The 19,812-nt window shown below is 40.8% G+C and overlaps 1 protein-coding gene across 1 annotated transcript in view; it reads left to right on the top strand.

Annotated features, from left to right (window-relative positions):
* The window catches only part of MDN1 (midasin AAA ATPase 1), a 122,187-nt gene that overhangs the window by 60,010 nt on the left and 42,365 nt on the right, over positions 1–19,812 (top strand). The window contains exons 50-67 of the mRNA XM_034408983.3: positions 211–324; positions 713–845; positions 1,291–1,400; positions 2,209–2,342; positions 3,625–3,785; positions 4,250–4,370; positions 5,867–6,077; positions 6,232–6,454; positions 8,383–8,509; positions 9,833–10,000; positions 12,123–12,337; positions 12,902–13,289; positions 13,906–14,015; positions 14,691–15,381; positions 16,014–16,175; positions 16,378–16,651; positions 18,103–18,338; positions 18,660–18,755. Of these exons, the coding sequence (XP_034264874.2) occupies positions 211–324; positions 713–845; positions 1,291–1,400; positions 2,209–2,342; positions 3,625–3,785; positions 4,250–4,370; positions 5,867–6,077; positions 6,232–6,454; positions 8,383–8,509; positions 9,833–10,000; positions 12,123–12,337; positions 12,902–13,289; positions 13,906–14,015; positions 14,691–15,381; positions 16,014–16,175; positions 16,378–16,651; positions 18,103–18,338; positions 18,660–18,755 (3,674 nt within the window). The remainder of the gene's footprint in view (positions 1–210; positions 325–712; positions 846–1,290; positions 1,401–2,208; positions 2,343–3,624; positions 3,786–4,249; positions 4,371–5,866; positions 6,078–6,231; positions 6,455–8,382; positions 8,510–9,832; positions 10,001–12,122; positions 12,338–12,901; positions 13,290–13,905; positions 14,016–14,690; positions 15,382–16,013; positions 16,176–16,377; positions 16,652–18,102; positions 18,339–18,659; positions 18,756–19,812) is intronic.

The raw sequence follows: 19,812 nt of genomic DNA, 5'->3' as shown, positions 1-19,812 counted from the left end.
TGTCCAAAGTTGAAACTGTGAAAAAAAGGCGTAAGTCACTTTTTTCAGTGCTGTTGTAACTTTGAACAGTCGCTAAATGAACTGTTGTAAGTCGAGGACCATCTGTATACACATAAATGGACAGAAGCACATATTGTACTCAAACCTGAGACTGAAGTTGGTGAGCATCTTGATCTCAGCCTAAGCTTACAGTTCTACTACTCTCTGCAGATTCTGTGTACACTCAGTTGGAAGCGGGTGCTGCATCTCTGAACAATTTCTACTTCAGCCCCCTCTCAAGTGGAATTAGCAATGTAATAAAGATGCTGCAGCCAAATATGACAGGTAAGACGATTTCCTTTCCCCTGCTCAGTATTTTGTATGTATTCTCCTCTTGAAGCTTTCAGATAATGAACACTAAGAAACGGGAATGGAATTTTTAAAGCTTTATAATCACTTTCTGAATATTTTGGTAAAAAGGAAGTGAAGAATAAATTGAGCTAAATAAACAAAAATATTTTTGGAAAAACTTTTCTTTTGACACTGGGCATAGGAAGTAATTGAATGTCAGGTAAAATACATTTGTTTTCTGTTTTGTTTTAAAAATTTTTAACTTCTCTATATAATTGCAGACATATATTTCATTCAATAAGGTGTGTCTACCTCACGATATCAATTAGCAAGATCATAAATAAGCATACCAGTCTTCTCATTGGCCATTTATTCTTTTTAGATGAACATGTGATTCCTATGGATCCAAGATGGAACATGCAATGCTTGGATACGATTAGCAATTCTGTCGATTTTGATACAGAAATAGAACACTCAGACCAGCTGCTTATCCTTCTAAAATCACTTTCAAATCGGTGAGTTTAATTCTATGAGTACTTTTTTTTATCAGAAGAGTTAAAAGCTTGCCATTACCAGGCAGGTGTGTGTGTGAGAGAAAGAAACATATCTAAAAAAACCCTATAATCAGTTTTCCATATTCTCATACTTTTAATAATACAGGGTTCTATTGCTTTTATCTGAATCCCTCACGTCATTTATGAGGGAATGCATATTCCTGTTTTAAAATAAATTCTCCAAAATTCATAAATCGCTTTTCATTACTGTTGATTATCACATAAAGAATAATATCCTCCCATTTCTACTCTCCTGTTGCCTTCTAAAAATTATAAATTGATTTTATAATTTTTGGCGTTATATTAGTGTAACATTGATATCATAATGAAATTTATTTTGTGGGCTGTGTGTTTCCTACTCCAGGAATTTCAGTGACATTTGTTCTGTATTGTATTGTAATTACAGGGCAATCCTGTTTCTGAACCGGGAGAGAAAGAGTTATGTTGAAAGAAGTTTGATTAATATCAAAAAAACCAGAACTAGCGCTTTGAGGGTATCAGTAGAGTTCTATAAAGGTATACATTATGCTTCTGCTTTTAATAAGTGAAAATTCAGCAACTTAACATTTCTTTTAATCATAATGGATGAAATGAATAAAGACGCTATAGTTGCAAGTAGATTTAACTTTATAAAATTCCATATCTAAAGGTGTTTTTTTTTAAGGATTTGATACAATGTGGCATAGTTTTTGACTCTTGTCAAGGAAAAAAAAACATGCAAGTTGCTACTTTTCAGATGTTTGAAGCACAATTTTCTTAATACCAAATCTTGGCAGAGACTTGTATGAGTTGTCCAAAATTCACAAGGCATATTTTCATTTTAGTCCATAGGGAGTTCAATCTGAGGACTGATGGGCTTAATGAATAGGCCCAGGGGGGAAAAAATGCTTAATTTAAATTGAAATGATAAATGCAGTTAATACGATTTCTCTTTGTCTAGCCATTAATTTCCCTCTCTTACCAGATTTAAAATTACAGTTTGGTGTAACCTCTAGAGAATGCACCAAGCTATCTAGAGACTTTCAAAGATCCCTAGGGAATGCACCCAAGCTGTGGTGGGGAGGAGTGATGGTTGCATATGATGCCTCTGATTGTACAACTCAAGCTTTGTGTGCCTTACATTTAGTAATTGTCTGAGGAAAAGAATAGCACATTTATAAACCATAATAACTTTCTACAAAGAATTCAAAAAAGCAGGTTGCAGACATCTTCAGTGTTTCGTTAACTGCCTACTCATGGATTGAATAATGTACTGTTAACGCAACCTGTACTAGATATTGGTACATATTTTCTTTCGTTTAATTTTATCCTTTGAACTTAAAAGATCCTGGCAACCACAGCTCACTTCCACATGCTATTGTGGCCCACCTTGCTGCCTTTTTTGAACTTTGGGATGCTTTTGTACTGCACTGGGTGAAATCTACACAAGTTGCTGTATCTGATGAGAAATTATATGAAGTAAGTAGGCAATACAGATATTTTCTAACCCTTGAGCTATAAGCACTATCTTGATTTTCATTCTGGTCCCCATATTATCCCCCCCTCCCTTTCCCCAAAGTATTTTTTTTTAATACTTGCTTAAATCAGGGGTCCCCAACCACCCCCGGTCCATGGTATGTCAGAAACCAGGCCGCTCAAACAAGCAAAGCCCCATCCATGGGATGCAGGCCGCCCACAAAACCACATCTCCTCAGGTCCATGTGGAGAGGAAAAACCTCTCCAGAGAACCGGTTCCTAGTGTCCAAAAGATTGGGGGCCACTGGCTTAAACAGATTTTTGCTAGAAAGCATCAACATTAATGAGTGTTGTAGAATAAGCCTTTGAGAAGGATGGTCTAGGAAGAGGAGCTAATGAGACTAGCATATAAATGTTTAGCAGTGTCAAAGAGTAGTGAGGGGAAAATGTAGTATTATAGATTTTTTGAATGATTAATCCCATAAATGTATACAGGCTGGAATGAAACAAAGGACTGGTAATTGGTTGCTAAACCTGAGAAATAATTAGGCTAATACACTAAAGAGGACCTAAGCAAAAAGAAATGCAATCACTTCAATACTCCAGCATCTGAGTTGTATCTAATTAAGATTCTACTTCCAATAATTCCGTTATCAAACATGTTTGAGGAAGAGCTAGAGTGTGTCATGGCAGGTTTTTGCTATAATAAAATCAACTCAATCCAAGCAAGTTGTACTTTGAAAGATATGCTTCATGTGAACTAATGTCCACATGAAGCATATATTTCAAAGTACAACTTGCTTGTACTTTGCATGTTTGCTCCCTCCTCACTTACCTGCCTGTGGACTTGCAATTTTTCTGCTGGCTTCCCCACTGCCTTTGGTTGTGGCAAGCCAGCAGGAAGATGCCTCACCTAACAATCATGGGTGCCATCATTAAGAGATGCATTCGTACTTTACAATCACATCGCTTATTGACAAAAATTCTGGTCCAGATTTACTTTTAAAGTTGAGAACTACCTTATATCTTTGTCATAAGCTTGGAAGGTAAGAATTTCATCTAGGGTCTCATTAGGGCCATAGAGATTGCCTTTGTTTCTCCTTCATAACTGGAAATGTTCTTCCTGAGAGTAGCATAGAATGCAAGGGGAATAGACATGGAAGGCTGCTTTCTCCTCTTGTCATCCTCAAAACAAGACATTGATATTTCCTGATAAGAAAATGGTAATTCTTCATCTGAGCCCTTACTGTGTTTAAAGAACGTATTCTCCTTGGCTTGCTTCTAGATTCTACATAGCTTATTGTGGCGTGACAGGTTTTGGACAACATCTGAAACGGTGGCTTTGGATTCTCCTGGCTTGATGCTCTTGTCTCTCCACTGGCACTGGGTTGTGAAACATTTAATCAGCAGAATACCTCAGCTTCTGAGTGGATATGAACAGCAAAAGTATGTCTGCTTTGTAATTTTTCACAGTACTATTTAGCTTTTTCAGGAATCTTCCTTTTCACTAGCTGTGTTCAGATGAAGCCCTATACCCCTGGTTAATTGAATGTGGGTTTATGTTATTATCCATTTGTTGGATTTCATTTGCTGAATTCACATAACAAGTTAAGACATAAAATAACTGAATGAATTGGATTTGCATAACATGCTAGGCAAAAGTATGGTTGTCTTGTTTATGGCTTAGGTGCTTTTAAATGCAAATTTGCCTGTCCAGGAGCTTTCTGTCATAAACTCATTATAGGCCATTATAGGCATAAATATATTAGCTTTTCCCAACTTGTTAGACATTTGTTTTTAGGATTGTCAACCAAGTTCGTGAAGGTTGATACAGAACAGCCATGGGTGATTTAACGATCAGTCTTCCCCTCTGAACTGTTTGTATAAATATTTGTTTGTTCCATTTTAAGGTTATCCAAGGAAATTCAGTCTGTATCACAGCAAATGCAGACTTCTCTTGCTAATCCAGAGGGTATTTCTACCAGCATTAAAAAGTTACAGAAGGCTTTGGGAAAACCTCTTCCCTTCAAGGTATGTATTTGTACGCATTTTTAACTAACCATAGATATTTTTAAAAGCAACCTTTAAAAACTATGTTACGTTGATATAGAAACTTAAATAAAATTTTCCAGCCCATATTGCAGGCGTTTCATTACTCAATTGCCTAGGACTAGAACTGATAATATTACCTAGTTTGAGTAATGAAATGTCTGCAAGAAAACAGCCAAGCTCAGACAGCACCAAGGACCCTCAATTACATCAATCTGAGCTGAAAGATTTGAGAGGGCACCAGACAGGGAAACGGCAATGCTCGGATGTCTGGGATTGGAAGAAGAACGTCTCCTTTGGCATGCTGCACGCATGTGCGCGCGCACACACACAAACACACCATTCCAAGCTTGGAGACTTTCATCCACATCTCTGAGCTGCCGAGCTGCCAATCATGCCTGGGTTTGGGAAGAAGGACCTCTCCTTCCTCTGTGGATAAAAGTCCCCAAACTTGGAATGTAGTGCGTGTGTGTGTGCATGTGCATGCACATGCTTGGCTGCCAGCAGTTTGGGAAGGCAAGGAGCTTGTGGGTCACTGAATTTTCCCACGTCAAGTTAGCCAGTGTGAGTTGTTCCGTGCCGACCCAGCCGCACCTACTCAGCCATGCCTACCCAGCCATGCCCACCTGGTCGTACCGAGTCAGCTGTGCCAAGTGAGCAGTGTCAAGTCGACCATGCCCACCCAGTTGTGGCAAGCCAGCTGTGACCACATAGCCATGCCTACCCAGCCACACCCACCTGGCTGCTGTCAATTGTCATAGACCCACAGATTGGTGGGAGTTAAGTATACCTTCTAGAAGATCATGGATTTCCCATCCCCATTGCAGACCCCATTTTCCTCGTCAGTTCCAGTGACACAAGCAGAAAGTTCCCTCTATACTTTGTTGAAATCATATAAATGCTTCATTTTTTTATTATGGGGTGTTGACTGGTGGGAGCTTCTATCATTTATAATCCATGTGTACAGAATCCCTCTCCTCTTTCTTCCTTCTTAATGCACAAATTCAGCCTAAATGACATGGGACACGGTAGCTTAGTGGCTAAGACGTTGAGCTTGTTGATCGAAAGGTCGGCAGTTCAGCGGTTCGAACCCCTAGTGCCGCCTAACGGGGTGAGCTCCCGTTACTTGTCCCAGCTTCTGCCAACCTAGCAGTTCGAAAGCACGTAAAAAATGAAAATAGAAAAATAGGGACCACCTTTGGTGGGAAGGTAAGAGTGTTCTGTGCGCCTTTGGTGTTTAGTCATGCCGGCCCCATGACCATGGAGATGTCTTTGGACAGTGCTGGCTCTTCGGCTTTGAAACGGAGATGAGCACCGCCCCCTAGAGTCGGGAACAACTAGCATATATGTGCAAGGGGAACCTTTACCTTTACCTAACATGGGATGTTTTTTTTAATTGAAAAATGGGGGGAAAATCAAATTGCTGGGCTAGAGTTGCCACTCTCACGTTATTTTTAATTATTGCTCAACTTGTACAGGAAAAAGTAATCTTGGAAACTGCTGTCCAGCTCAGGAAACTCTCCAGAGCCCTTCATATCCCAGACCTGAAGCCTGCCTTTGGAGATGATCAGTGGCAGAAAGAGATCTGTATAGTGAGAACAGTCACTACAGAGTGGAAGATAAAATCAGCCTTACTTCAAGCTCAAGGCCTAGTCTTCCGCGCCAGTTGTTTGAAAGAGTTTTGTTCAGGTAAATTAGTCCTGAAATCGAAATCTCTTGCAAGAAAAGTGTCATAACAATGTAACTAATTTTTATACAAACATTTCTTTTCTATTTAAATTTTTTTTTAAGAGAAACTCTTGGTTGCACCGTTTTTAATTATTCTTTTCTTCTTTCCTTACAGATGAATTTCAGACATTGGTGAATCTCCAGCAGTCAAAGCTAAAAGAAGGAGGAGCCTTAATTAGCCTACACGAAGAGAAGCCTGCTGAAAGCCAGCAACTGGACCCTGCTTTGTTAACTCAGCTGTGTAACAGGGTACAATTGTGGCCTGCAATGGAGTATCTGGCTGTGTTGTGGCAGTACAAGTTGACCTGTGATTGCATTGCTGAGGTTTATTTAAAAAGGTGAGGGTCCGTTTTATTGTCTGGAATGTAAATGTTGCCTTTACCTCTTCTGTGATACTGTGAGAGTAGTCAGGGATTGGTTTTTGCTTTTTCCATTTTTTAAAAAAATTCACAGCGCAAAATTTTTATGGTACAATGAAAGGGAAAACACTTCTGCCTGAATTTGATCTCAGCATTTTATCTCATGTGTTCACAGCTCAACTCTACCCAAGCTACATAGGTGTCATAGAAAGCCATGAGAAGTATGTAGCAGAAAATCTCACAGGCAATCTGTTCTTTCTTGGATTCAGAGACCAACTAGTTGTGGATTCAATTAAAGTCTGTCCTTCAGTAAAAAAAATAATTGTTTACAGGTAATCCTTGCTTAACAGCAGGAATTGGAACAAGAATTTCCATTGCTAAGTAATGCAGCCGTGAACTCTGATGTCATGTGACTGCATTGTTTAGCAATGGCAATTCCAATACTCCCCATTGCCATTGTTAAAGCAAGGATCACGGGTTATTACATCATGTCACCATGACTTGCAACTTCTTGTCAACTTCAAATCAGCAGAGTCAATGGGGGAAGCCAGCAGGAAGTTGCAAATCCCTGTCACAACATGTCTTTCTTAGGCAGCTCACAAATATGGTGGCAAGTGAGTGAGTGCTACAGAGTGCAGGTGTGTATGCTGCAGCTGAGCTTGAGAATGGCTGTGTGGTGGGACTATGCTGCGCTGTGGGGTGACACCATTTGTATGGGGAGGGGGTGCTATGGACAGGCGGGATGGATGAGTGTGTTGTAATGCAAGCATTGGCCAATGTGGTGGTGGGTGCTGCAGACCTAATGTGGGCAGGTGTGTGGATGGGTACTGCAGCTCAGAGTGAGCATAAGCATGTGGGTGGGTACTATGGTGTGAGGGTGGGTGTTGCTGTACAAGTGCCAGTGGATGTTGCAGTGTGGTGGTCAGGGGGGCAAAGATACGACCTGTCAGGAGTAGCCAGCGGACAATCCCCTATTTGCCCAGAGTCTAAACTCACCCTGCCACCTGGGACCTCTTTAGGGGGGAAAAGCAGCAGGGAAGACTTATCATTGCAACTTGCAACCTCCCACTGGCTTCTCCATTGACTTTGCTCGTGGGAAGCTGGCAAGGAACATTAAAAATGGCAATCATATAACCAGGGGACATTGTCTTAAGTAATAGCTTAATAGTATTAGTAATAGAGCCTGGTGGCGCAGCAGACTAAAGCGCTGTTATTAACATCAGCTGCCTGCAATTACTGCAAGTTCAAATCTCACCAGGCTCAAGGTTGACTCAGCCTTCCATCCTTTCTAAGGTAGGTAAATTGAGGACCCAGATTGTGGGGGCAATAAGCTGACTTTGTATAAATATACAAAAGTATGAAGGCTATTGCTTAGCGCATTGTAAGCCGCCCTGAGTCTCCGGAGAAGGGCGGCATATAAATAATAATAATAATAAAAAAAAAATAGCTGGTTGCCAAATAACTAAATTGTGATCATGTGATTCTAGGGACAGCCACAACTTGGAGGACAGGTTGTAAATTCCCCTCGTCCAGTACCGTTGTTGCTTAACGGGTGGTTGTAACCCAAGGAGTACCCGTACTGGAATAATATGACCCTACTTAACAAGCTTTGATAGGCCACTGTTGCTACAAAAAAGCTTGGCTTAGAAATAGGTAGAGTTTTTTAAGCTTAAATTCCGTTAGCAGAAATGTAAGGAACTGTATGGTGTAAGTTGATTTTATGGCCAAATTTCCTGAAATTTACACAGTTTGAACTATTTTGAACGTGCAAATTGTCTTGAATGTATACTTACATATTTTGGTAATTTTATCTTAGATTTTACCTTTTTCATTATTGCTGTACTTTAGTATGAATGTGTATGGAAAAACAGCTAAGATTCAGGAGCTGCTTTTCTCATTATTTTCAGGAATAGCAACAGTGATCAGTTAAGCACCTTTTCAGAAATAAGGCCCTTTATTGCTTTTTGCCTTAAGTTGACACCAGCTACCTCTCAACAACTTCAAGGACTCTATTACCTACTAGACTGTTATAAGGTAAAAAAAAAACCCACTTTAAAGCTGAATAAATTCCTTCTCCCTTTTTAATGATTGATTGTATGATATTCAAACACAAAACTAATTTATTTCATTTTCTTTAACTGTAGAGAAATTGCTTTTCTTTTATAGGAGCTAAAGGGAAACTTGAAATGCATTAATCAGACTGATTGTAGAGTAAAAAAAAAAACTGAATATTCACTACTTTTTGGGCAGCCACCTCACATTTATGGCCATCTGCTTACTGCAATTTACGATGTTTTTGCTAGAAGCCATCATTTACCTCTGGTTTCCAGCACAAAATGCCCTATAACGAATAATGGGATTGCTTAATGACTATGATGTTTGCTTAACAATTGCCATGTTCACTAAAAAGGTTGTAAAATCAGGCATGGCCATAGGCCAGTGATGGCTAACCTTTTCCGGACCGAGTGCCCAAAGTGCGCACTCCAACCCCCAAAATGTAATGCATGTGCAGCCCCTGTGCATGCGCCCCACCCTCTGTGCATGCGAGTACGGCTTCACGCATGCGCCCTACCCCCCGCGCATGCACCCATGGCCCCTGCCCGTGGCCTGCCCCCCCACGCATGCACATGCCCCCCTGTAGTGCCCCCCCCCCACGCATTCATAGCAGAGACCTGACAATCAACTGGCTGGCAGGAGGTGTGTGCGCATGCGTGGCAGAGCTGAACTGGGGCAACAGCTCGCATGCGTGCCACCTGTGGCACGTGTGCCATAAGTTTGCCATCACAGCCATGGGCCATGGTTTATTACTATCCTGATTTATGATTGAAATTGTGGTCATACATTAAGGACTACTTGCACATAACAGCCGATCTGATTCTTTTTTACTAATTGTATTTGTCCCGTAAGTGAGATAGATTTATTTTCCTATTTGTAAAGGACCATAGTTTCAGACTTTAAGCTTGAATCATTGTGAGCGCAACAATTGCCTTAAATATCACCACCGCCATACCAGGTTCTGTCAAGGCCTGAGATGGAGGCAACAAATTACTTTCTGGATGTTTGTGATATTCTAGGCCAGTGTTTCTCAACCTTGGCTGCTGGACGATGTGTGGACTTCAACTTCCAGAATTCCCCAGCCAACAGAAACATTGTTCTAGGCTATTAGATCTGCCTAATACAGCCAGTGTTGAAATATAAGACCACATACACGGTGGTCCACAGGTTACCCCCCCCACCCGCTCCAAAAAAATAACGTTTTCAGACACTTTCCACAATTGATTAGAATATTAATTTTTAAAACCCCCATATGATTTTAGAAGTCCTTAATACCTTTGCCTTTTTTATCTTTCATTTTAGGTCTCTGCTGATGAAATTTCACTTCTGTGGTCAGAACTTGCAGTTGCTGCTTTTCAGGCTTTCTGGAGCACCACAGTAACTACAAGTCCTGAGCGTTGGTTGTCCTGGCAGCCATTCTGTATGGAAGAGAAGATGATATCCAGCTCATTAATGAATTCCTCTATCCAGGTTTGTGTGGGAAACTAAAATGTTCTCAAAAGGGTGATTAAATTACAGCACTTTATTCTTTCAAAAGGGATACGTGCAATAATTTGCTAATTGTAATAGTAGCTTAGACAAGCTTTGTTATCAATAAGAGTTTAGTTAAAGAATTGTTTAGCTTGCTTAGTCTCTTTTTAATATTTGCAAAATACTGTACATATTTTTACATTGGGTTACCCATGCCTTTTTTTTGTAGATGACTCCATCTTCTCTCCCATCCATCCCACCCAATATTCTATTTCACAATTTTCCCTACATGTCACTCTATACCGAGATGCGATGGCTCAATAGTTAAAGAAACTTGAGTTTGTCAACTGGAGAGCTGACAGCCGGGTTTTGAGACCCAAGCTCCGTGCAGCGGGGTGAGCTCCCGTTCCTTGCCCAAGCTCCTGCCCACCTAGCAGTTCGAAAGCATGCAAATGCAAGTAGATAAATAGGTAGCACTTCGGTGGGAAGGTAACAGCATTCATTCCATGCGCCTTTGCATATAGCCATGCTGGCCACCTGACCACGGAAATTTTCTTCGGACAAAGAAGAAAATCTTCTGGCTCCGTCAGCCTAGAAACGGAGATGAGCATCACCCCCTAGAACCGTGATGGCGGACCTATGGCATGCGTGCCACAGGTGGCACGCGGAGCCATATTAGTGGCATGCCAGCTCAGCTCTGGGGCACATGCGCGCGCCGGACAGCTGATTTTCGGGCCTTCTGGGCCCACCAGAAGTAGGGAAACAGGCTGTTTCCTGCCTCTGGGGGGTAGGGAAGGCCCGTTTTTCTTTCTTACCTGGCTCCAGATCCTTTCTATGGATCTGGGAAGGGCGAAAACAGCCTTTCCCATTCCCTCGGAGGCCCTACAGAGGCTGAAAGGGCCCATTTCCCGACTCCCGGTGGGACAGGAAGTGACTTTTTTTCTGTCCCCAGCCTCCAGAGACTCCTAGAGAGGCTCCTACAGACTCCTAGAGAGGCTCCTACAGACTCCTAGAGAGGTTCTGGAGGCTGGGGACAGCAAAAAACATCACTTCCTGTCCCACCGAGAGTTGGGAAATGGGCCCTTTCAGCCTCCGTAGGGCCTCCAAGGGAGTGGGAAAGGCTGTTTTCGACCTTCCCAGATGCATAGAAAGGATTTGGAATCAGGTAAGAAAGAAAAATGGGCCTACCAGGCCATCATGTGCCAGGAGCGGGGGTGGGTGGGGTTGCGTGCACATGCGCGTGGGCATGTACATGCGCGACCCTCCCCCCCCCCCCGCCTCCCCGCTCCTGGCACGCGATGGCAAAAAGGTTAGCCATCGCTTCTCTAGAAGCAGACGTGGCTGACAGGGAAACATTTACCTTTTTTCATTCTGTCCCTATTGAGTATGCTCACTACACTGATTTTTGTGGTTCCTCTGCTTTAAATGGTTTTCTACAGATAGACACTTTACTTAAATTGTATTGTGTATAATTGCTACATTTATGCTGGAAGATTCAAATTAGAAATGTGCTTGCTACTAGTTTACAGGAATTAAAAAAGTTCTCATTTTCTTGCATTGGATGCTGCAGTATTTCTTAGACTTGAATTCACTTAATGTATATTTTTTTAATATTTACAGCTGGGTCATTTTTAAAACCTGTTATGTCCAGGACTCTTATTTGTCTATTTTGTTCTCCTAATCAATTAACGCACCATTTAACTTTTGATAATTGGCTGCAAAAGACATTTCTAACAATAATCCTTACTACAACTTGCTGTTCCTTTTTCTTATATCCAGTGATTTTTCAGTGTAGTTGGCCCGTGAAAACCACTGATGGGAGAAATTGGGAATGCAATGAAATAACGCCCTCTCCTCTTTCCAATTTATGTACCGTATTGTTGATCAGGACATCAGGAAGAGCCTCCCTCCATTGTAACAGTTTCCTTCACCACAGTTTTGTTACTATCTTCCATAGGAAATAGTTACTGTATGAGACAAAGAGGATTTGCTACATTTGGGATATTGGCCATGCATGTTAGCTCTCCTTGATTACAATTAGTTTTAAGGTTGTGGACTTAACCTCTTAATTTTATATAATTATCAGTGTTTTAAATGTGCATTTTGATTTTTATTAATTTAGGGTGTGGGTATTTTGAATCGAGCAGTTTTCTCCAAGTGCCTCTCTGAAATTCTAACTAGCAGCAACAAGTGGAGCCAATGGGATACAACAGGTCTTCCTATTCTGTCAGCCTCCAGGGTGACCTTGGGAGAGTGCCTGGAAAAAGCAGAGCAGCTTCAGGAAATCAGTAAAGTTTTGTGGACCAATGCAGCTTTTTCTTCTGTGGCTGAATTTAGGTACTTAAAAAAGACTGTTCCTTCATTTTTGTTCCTTAAATCCTTCATCCCTTAGAGCAGGGGTGTCAAACTGGATTTCTTCGAGGGCCGGATCAGCATTGTAGTTCTTCGCAGGCTGGGGGGACAGGGACACCTCCTGTAGCACCCTGCTGGCCAAAATGGGGCGCAGGGGGAGGGCATGCGGACCTCCCCTATGGCCTGTTTTCAGCCTCCTGCAGCACTTTACCGACTGAAAACGGGCCATAGGGGGGCCTTGTGTGCGCCCCCACACGGCCCGTTTTGGCCGGTAGAAGCACCACAGGCTGGTCCTTTGATATTTCCAGGCAGGCCCTGCAGGCCAGATTTAAGCTCCCCGTGGGCCTTGAGTTTGACACCCCTGCCTTAGAGCAATCATTAATTTAAAAAAAGAAGCGTCTCTAAATATGTCTTGGGGGGGGGGTTAACATTTTGATGGTGCCCCTTGCCTCTGTTGTTAGCAGGAGACCAGTTGATTCTTCTCTTGGATTTGTCTCTTGGATCTCTCCTGTTGTTCACTGATTCATAACTCTATTTTCCTTATCTCAGGCTTACAGATTCAAGGTTTCAGTATGTAATGTTACACAAGCAACTTCTGGCCCTTCAAGATTTGATTCCAGTAGAGATGCAAGAGGAATATCTCAGAAACTGTAACAAGGTGTTTTCAAAGGATTTGGTGGCCCTTCAGTATATTTGCAAAGTACTCAGGGATGTTGGTGCTCAGGAGATGATGCCCGAACAGATCCTTTGTCTCTGGCTGACTTGTGTTCAGCAGTTCTGCGGACAGGATATAGGGCTCCATAACTTGCCTGAAGCAGCTCAACGAGGCAGCCTCTGGGTAAATCTAGGTCTTCTACAAATCTACCTTTGGCTTCCACAGACGATATTTGATCCTGCGGTGAAAAGAAAATATAAACTCAAATATGCAATAGAAGAGGTGAGTGTTTGGAGCTAATATTTCCTTGCCTTGCAGCGAGTTTGGATGTATTAAATGGCAGCGATATTTCAAAATTTTAAGAGGCTAATCTGTAGCAATAGATAACATAAATAAATGGATGTTAAGGCAACAGGAAGAATTTGCCATCATATGGAGGAGAAAAAAAGCAACATAGCATTTAATATGCAAATTGCATTAATCTTATCAGAAATAAGGATAAATACCTTACTGATTTAAAAAAAATCTTGAGTAATTACAAGGGCAGAATTATCCATATAGGATGAATAAAGTTGTGCATAAATATACGAAACTTGAAATATTGCCCTTATTATAGAATGTGGGAACAGATGAAGGTTCTGTACAATTTGATGCAAACTAGCAGAATTTGAAACCAATAGCTCTACTTCTTCATCATCAGATACTATATTTAGAAGCATAATGTTTTTAGATATAATTTCGATTATCTGATGTGTCTAATTGTCTTGTTAAAGATCGGACACTTGCAAATGCCTATCTCACCTGTACATTCTTGATACATCGTAATGGTTTTTGTTTTAATTGAAGCAACAGTAAAAGTAGTATTTGAATCAAGCCAATTTTTCTCTCCTGCTTTCAGCTGCATCATCTGGAATGTGAATGGAAAACTCACAGACTGTCCACTCAGTTACGTACAGGGAAAGATCTTGAAGACGAGCCCATCAACAGTCATGATCACCCTCATATTAGGTACAGTTGAGATTCAGTACAACTGATGCAACTCTGGAAACTTTGTATGTTCACCTTATTTCCATCTTCAAAAGAATGATTGTAAATGGCTGAAGTAATCCATTTGGCCTTTGGTTTGAGTCAGTATTCTTTTTATATTGCTGGGACCTTTAAATTGTCATTTGGTTGGTGAATAAAAGAGAAAAATATTTTTGTGAGAAAAGGCAACTTAATATGATTCTCTTCTACCGTGTTTCCCCGAAAATAAGACCCTGTCTTATATTTTTTTGAACCGCGAAATAAACGCTTGGGCTTATTTTCAGGGAGATCCTATTATTTTGGGGCACATGGAACAAGACGGGGATTCTCTTGCCATCTTACCTGATTTCCAGCTCTGTCTCCCTAACCCTAACCAGAGGAAATGGCGGAGGCCGGCTGCGCATGAGTTTAAATATTTTCAGGGAGGTCTTATTTTCAGGGGAGGGCTTATCTGATATATTGATTTTTTTAAAAAACATTATTTTTTTTCATAGAAAAACTGTAGAAATTCCCTGTGTTCTTCGTATTAAAAAAGAACAGTCAATAATATCAATCAGAGATTAAGCACTTGGACAAATACTTAATTTTATCCAAGTAGCTTTAATAGTATTATTTGGAAATAGGGTTTAAATCTTTATGCATCTCCTTCTTCCGCAGGTTGTTATGCCAAAGAATCCAAAAGCTGAAAGATCAGATTGCCAGACTTGAACAGAAGCAAGCCTTTCGACCCCAGATTCCTTTGTTTGAGTCCTTATATCAAGAAGTCCATCAATACATTGGCAGCATTGCCCAGATTTCAAAAGTCCAGGATCTCATGACTCGCCTTCTGCAGCTTTTCCGGGCAGAAAAGTCTCAGGGGGTACAGAATGTGCTAAATGAAGAAGCAGCTTGGCAGCAGTCACACCATCAGTTCAGGAGACATTTGGCAGAGAACTATGCCGCCTTCCCTGATGTGGTCATTCCTCTGCAAGCTGCCATTTTGCAGATGCAGCACGGCCTGAGGCTGGTAGCTTCTGAAGTCCATAAGGCCACCTTTGACAGTTTCGTCAGTCCAGCCAAACTGGGAAGCCTTGTTGTCTCTCTGCTTTCGTTCCCTTCCATTAGTAGCACTTTCCCCACATACCTCTCCCATGCAGATACACTGTGTTCTGTGAGAACTCTGGACATCCTTCATGGCTTGAAGAGGTTATCTCTAAAATACATTGCTGAAGAGTCTGAGAAAGCACAAAAAATGTGCCTTACCCAGGAGCAGCTGCTGGTGAATGCTTTACTATATCTCCAGTGCCATGTGTTGTCCAAGGGAGGAGTGGACCATAAGTCTCTGCTACTTTTCAGGCATTTGTTTCAGGTATAATGTCTGTCTATCTGTCTGTACAATCTATCTATGTAGCCATTCATCCATCTAAATGATGTATATGGCCAGCCATCTCAAAGTAATGACTCTGGGCAGCACAGCACATATTAAGTATTGTTTGGTTTTAGAACCCTAGGAAATAATCTTAATTTTCCCAGGGATTTATTCCAAAATGTAAGTTATAGTGGAGAGTGAGGGCATTTGGTAAACAAAAGACAACAATTATAAGCTGTTTTTTAAAAAAATATATGTGTACTAAAATGTATTTTACAAATTAGGGTGGATTAAAATTTAAAAGATTTAAAAATTGGAATGAAGGTTTGCGTGCATTCTCTCTCTCTCTCTCACACACACACACATCACATAGAGAAACATTATTTGAAAAGGCAGTATCTATGCAGAGAAAGAGCAGCACACACATGGGCAATTGCCGGCCTTTAGAGGCATATATTGCTAGAGCTTCCCTTTTTTACCATTCCATCTATGAAGGGAGGGAATACCCATAGAAATAGGAAGTGGGGTGTTGTTGTATTTGTCCCAATGACTGTATGAAAAGGTCTTGTATCACCATGTGCCTTAACTCAAGACATACGTATACTTTGTATTTGTTTGTTCTTACTTCATAGGTAATTATAAATGAATGGGATGAGCAAGAACGCCGGGCCCAAGAGGAAGAGGAACAAAAGAACAGTCTTTATCGATATAAGACCAAGAGCCATGGAAGTGGCCTGAGTGAGGAGGAGGAGGAAGAGAGAGAATTCAGGAGGAAATTCCCCCTTCATGAAAAGGTAGGCAGGCAGCTAATGAAAAGTCTGTCTGAGAGTTATTCCATTGTGGTGCTTCTGTTTTGCATGGGAAATAAAACAACGTCCCATTTTGTAAATCTACCTAATTGTATGGAAGTATACAATACGCACGGTCAATTTCTGATCTTAAGACATGATGTGATAAATTTGTATTAAACATACGTTTTAATAAAACTTTTAACAGGACTTTGAAGATATTACTGCTCAGGAAACTCTTGAGGGGAAAATGGAAACAGAAGTTGTTTTAGAAGAAGCAGCTGTCCCTGAAAAAACTCTTCTTTCTCATCACTCAATGAAAACAGTAATGATAGTTCATCAGCAATTTTGTCTTTCCTTTGCCCAGTCCTTGTGGTATCAACAAAACATACCACCCAATCAAAGTAAACTTCAGTTGAGCCTGTTTCTTTCCTGCTACCAGACTGGTGTTTCCCTGATCGCCCAATTTTATCCCTTGATTGGTAAGGCTTCTCTGATTTTTTTTTTTTTCAGGTACAAGATTCCAATAGCTTTTCTTTCAGAGGGCACTTTGGTTTGTCCACTGTTCAGAACCCCAATTTGCATATTTTTGGGGGGTGGGGAGGAAGAATTATAGAAGATTCCAGGACATAAATTATTTGTGTAGAGCATGCTGATCACTGATACAACTGAGTGTAGTGTGAAGCAGAGGTGGTATTCAGCAGGTTCTGACCAGTTCTGGAGAACCAGTAGTGGAAATTTTGAGTAGTTTGGAGAACCGGTAAATACCACCTCTGACTGGCCCCGCCCCCATCTATTCTCTGCCTCCTAAGTCCCAGCTGATCGGGAGGAAATGGGGATTTTGCAGTAACCTTCCCCTGGAGTGGGGAGGGAATGGAGATTTTACATTATCCTTCCCCTGCCACATCCGCCATGCCATGCCCACCAAGCCATGCCACACCCACCAAGCCACACCCACAGAACTGGTGGTAAAAAATTTTGAAACCCACCACTGGTGTGAAGTGCTGGCCAGGAATTGAAAGTTTCAGATTTAACCACCAACCTGATCTTAGAATGCACTGAGTAATGTCGGGGAACCATTACCACAATTTTTTTCACAGGATTATTGTTGGGATAAAATGAGAGGAAACTTACTATGTAAGTTATCTGGTGCTCTCAAAGTAATGGAGAGGGCTACATGCCATAAATAAACAGTACATTATTTCTAATAATAATTTATATTGTTGTATTGAATACAATAATTTGTACTGCATTATTTTTAACTATATTTCAGTAAAACTATTTTGCCAATGTGGTTGTGGCAAGAAGATGGGGTGTATAGAAATAGTCCTTGACGTACAACTATTTATTTAGCGAACATTCGAAGTTATGATGAAGAAACTTAAGGCCTGTTACTGAAGTTACAACTGTTGCAGTGCTTCCACAATCATGTGATTGTGATCTGGGTGCGTGGCAGCCTGTTCACACTTACAAACAGTTGTCAAGTCCCTGCAGTCATGTGATCATTTGCAATCTTCCCTGCTGACTTCCCCAGAAAATCAATGGAGAAGCTGGTACAAAAGTCCATGCTGAAATCCAAGCAGGATTTTCGGCTCCAGAATGGAAGGGGTTTTGAAGTTTCTCTGTTCTGGGGCTGAAAATCCTGCTTGGATTTTGGCACAGACCTTTTTAAGTCCACTACATTCAATGACCAAGATTCCAGTTCCAATTGTAGTCATTAGTTGAGGAGTACCTGTAATTTTGTTTTTCGCTTAATATGGAAAAAAGTTGCATCTTCTTAAAAGTGTGCATGCTCTGGGGTGCAGACCCCCTTTGGAATGAGCTCTCATAGTTTGTACAAGCCATCCAGCACTTGTATTTTCTCCCTCATTGCTCATTACTGGAATTTTCTTTCACTCTTTTTTTCCCCCACTCTTGGTCTCTGCAATCTTAGGTTCAGAAATAAATGATAATCTTCACGGCAGCCAACTTCTAGCTAGCACAATATTGCAGAATACACTTTTTGAAAAAGGAAACTCAGAGCTTGCCTTGAAAAGCGAAGGGGCCTATGACTTTTATCACCATCCTAATATTCAGCAAATACAACAGTGTCAAGTTCTGCTCAAAAACTTTCATAAAGAAGTGAAGGCACTATTACAAGATTGGCCAGAACACCCTGCACTTGTCCAGGTAAGCACATTTAGATTTTTTTTTTTTAAAAAGTAGGAATTATATGATCATTAGTACTTGCTGAATGCTGACAATACATTTATATTTTGCTTTGATGTATCCTATATTAAAACTTTTGGGTAACAATGCAATGGATTATGAACTAGCTAAATTAAATATTATGTCCAGCCATACATAGTAGTCACAAAACAGCTTTATGCTTTTATTAAATCCCTGACAAATGTTTTATCTTTTCTAAAGGTATAAGTAAGTTATTTTATAATATTATTTTCAAACTTCGGAAAGTGTGGGCCAGAAACATCTTTCTTTTTCAATTTGCAGCTCTTGGTGGTGATGGACAGAATTTGTAGATTTCCTCTCTCCAGCCCTCTTTCAAAGATTCTAAATGGCTTGGAAATTCTGCTAGCCAAGTCTCAGGTCAGATCTTCTATGTATAAGTGAATATGTAACAAAACTAGTAAGAAGTAAGAAGCTGTTGTAATAGTACAGGTAGCCTTTTCTTAGCAACTGCCACAGATATTGACTATGTACAAATACAACAGTAATAAAACAAAAGCCTTCATCATGAAACTGATTAAGGTCTTGTCAGTTTCAGGCAGGACATGCAGCTGGCCCCCGAATTCTAATCTAATTAGGATCACAAAGCTCAGCTTCTTAATTGCAGTTAGTACTTGTAGGTAAGCACTAAACCGCAGACAAAAGCAGCTCGGGAAGAGCTTTTTTTAAAGCAATGTCCCTGCCCTGCAAAAAGCGGGGGGGGGGGGGGATAGGTCAGGCACAGGTCACTGTTCGAGAAAACTTTACTGAATGAGACAGCAGAAATCAGTGATTATGCTCTTTCTCGTTTAATTAGTAAACATTTTGCAGTCACTAAAGGAGGACTACCTTTAGTAGAACAAATTTCTAACGAAGTGAATGATGGTAATATTGAAAAGAAGCTCTGTGCCACATTGTGAAATTGACTCGCAGGCACAGAGTTAAGTATTAGGGTAGAGTTGTCTCTTCTATTACCTTACCATGAAGAGTTGCTGAAATAATTCCACTCACTTTGCCTTTGGCAGAGGTACACTAAATAACAATCCAAAAAGAGCAACCTCCTGGGAGGAGCAGTCCTAAAAAATGTAAAGAAGCCCATCCTCACCCCTCACCTTGAAATTCATGAGTAAACATTGGCAGGATTGCAAGGCTACCTATAGACTGACTTGAAGGCAGATAGCCAAGCACCTCTCTCACTTCTAATTCAGACAGCATTTTATTAACAATATAGAGTAATTAAAACTCACTGGGTCATACTGGTACCATATAAAAAGGATGGATCAAACAAGTGTGATCATATTTAAAATTCAGGTAATCCTTATTTAGCAACTACAGTTGATGCTGACAACTTGGGCATTAAGCAAAGCAATTGCTAAGTAAAACCACGATTCTATTTATAATCTTATTTCAGTTTTCTTTGCTTTACAGACCTGCGAAG

Source organism: Pantherophis guttatus, chromosome 1 (genome assembly GCF_059756535.1).
Source record: "Pantherophis guttatus breed Tessera chromosome 1, ASM5975653v1, whole genome shotgun sequence".
In the NCBI taxonomy this organism is placed as follows: Eukaryota; Metazoa; Chordata; class Lepidosauria; order Squamata; family Colubridae; genus Pantherophis; species Pantherophis guttatus.
This window is presented reverse-complemented; position numbering and strand designations above follow the sequence as displayed.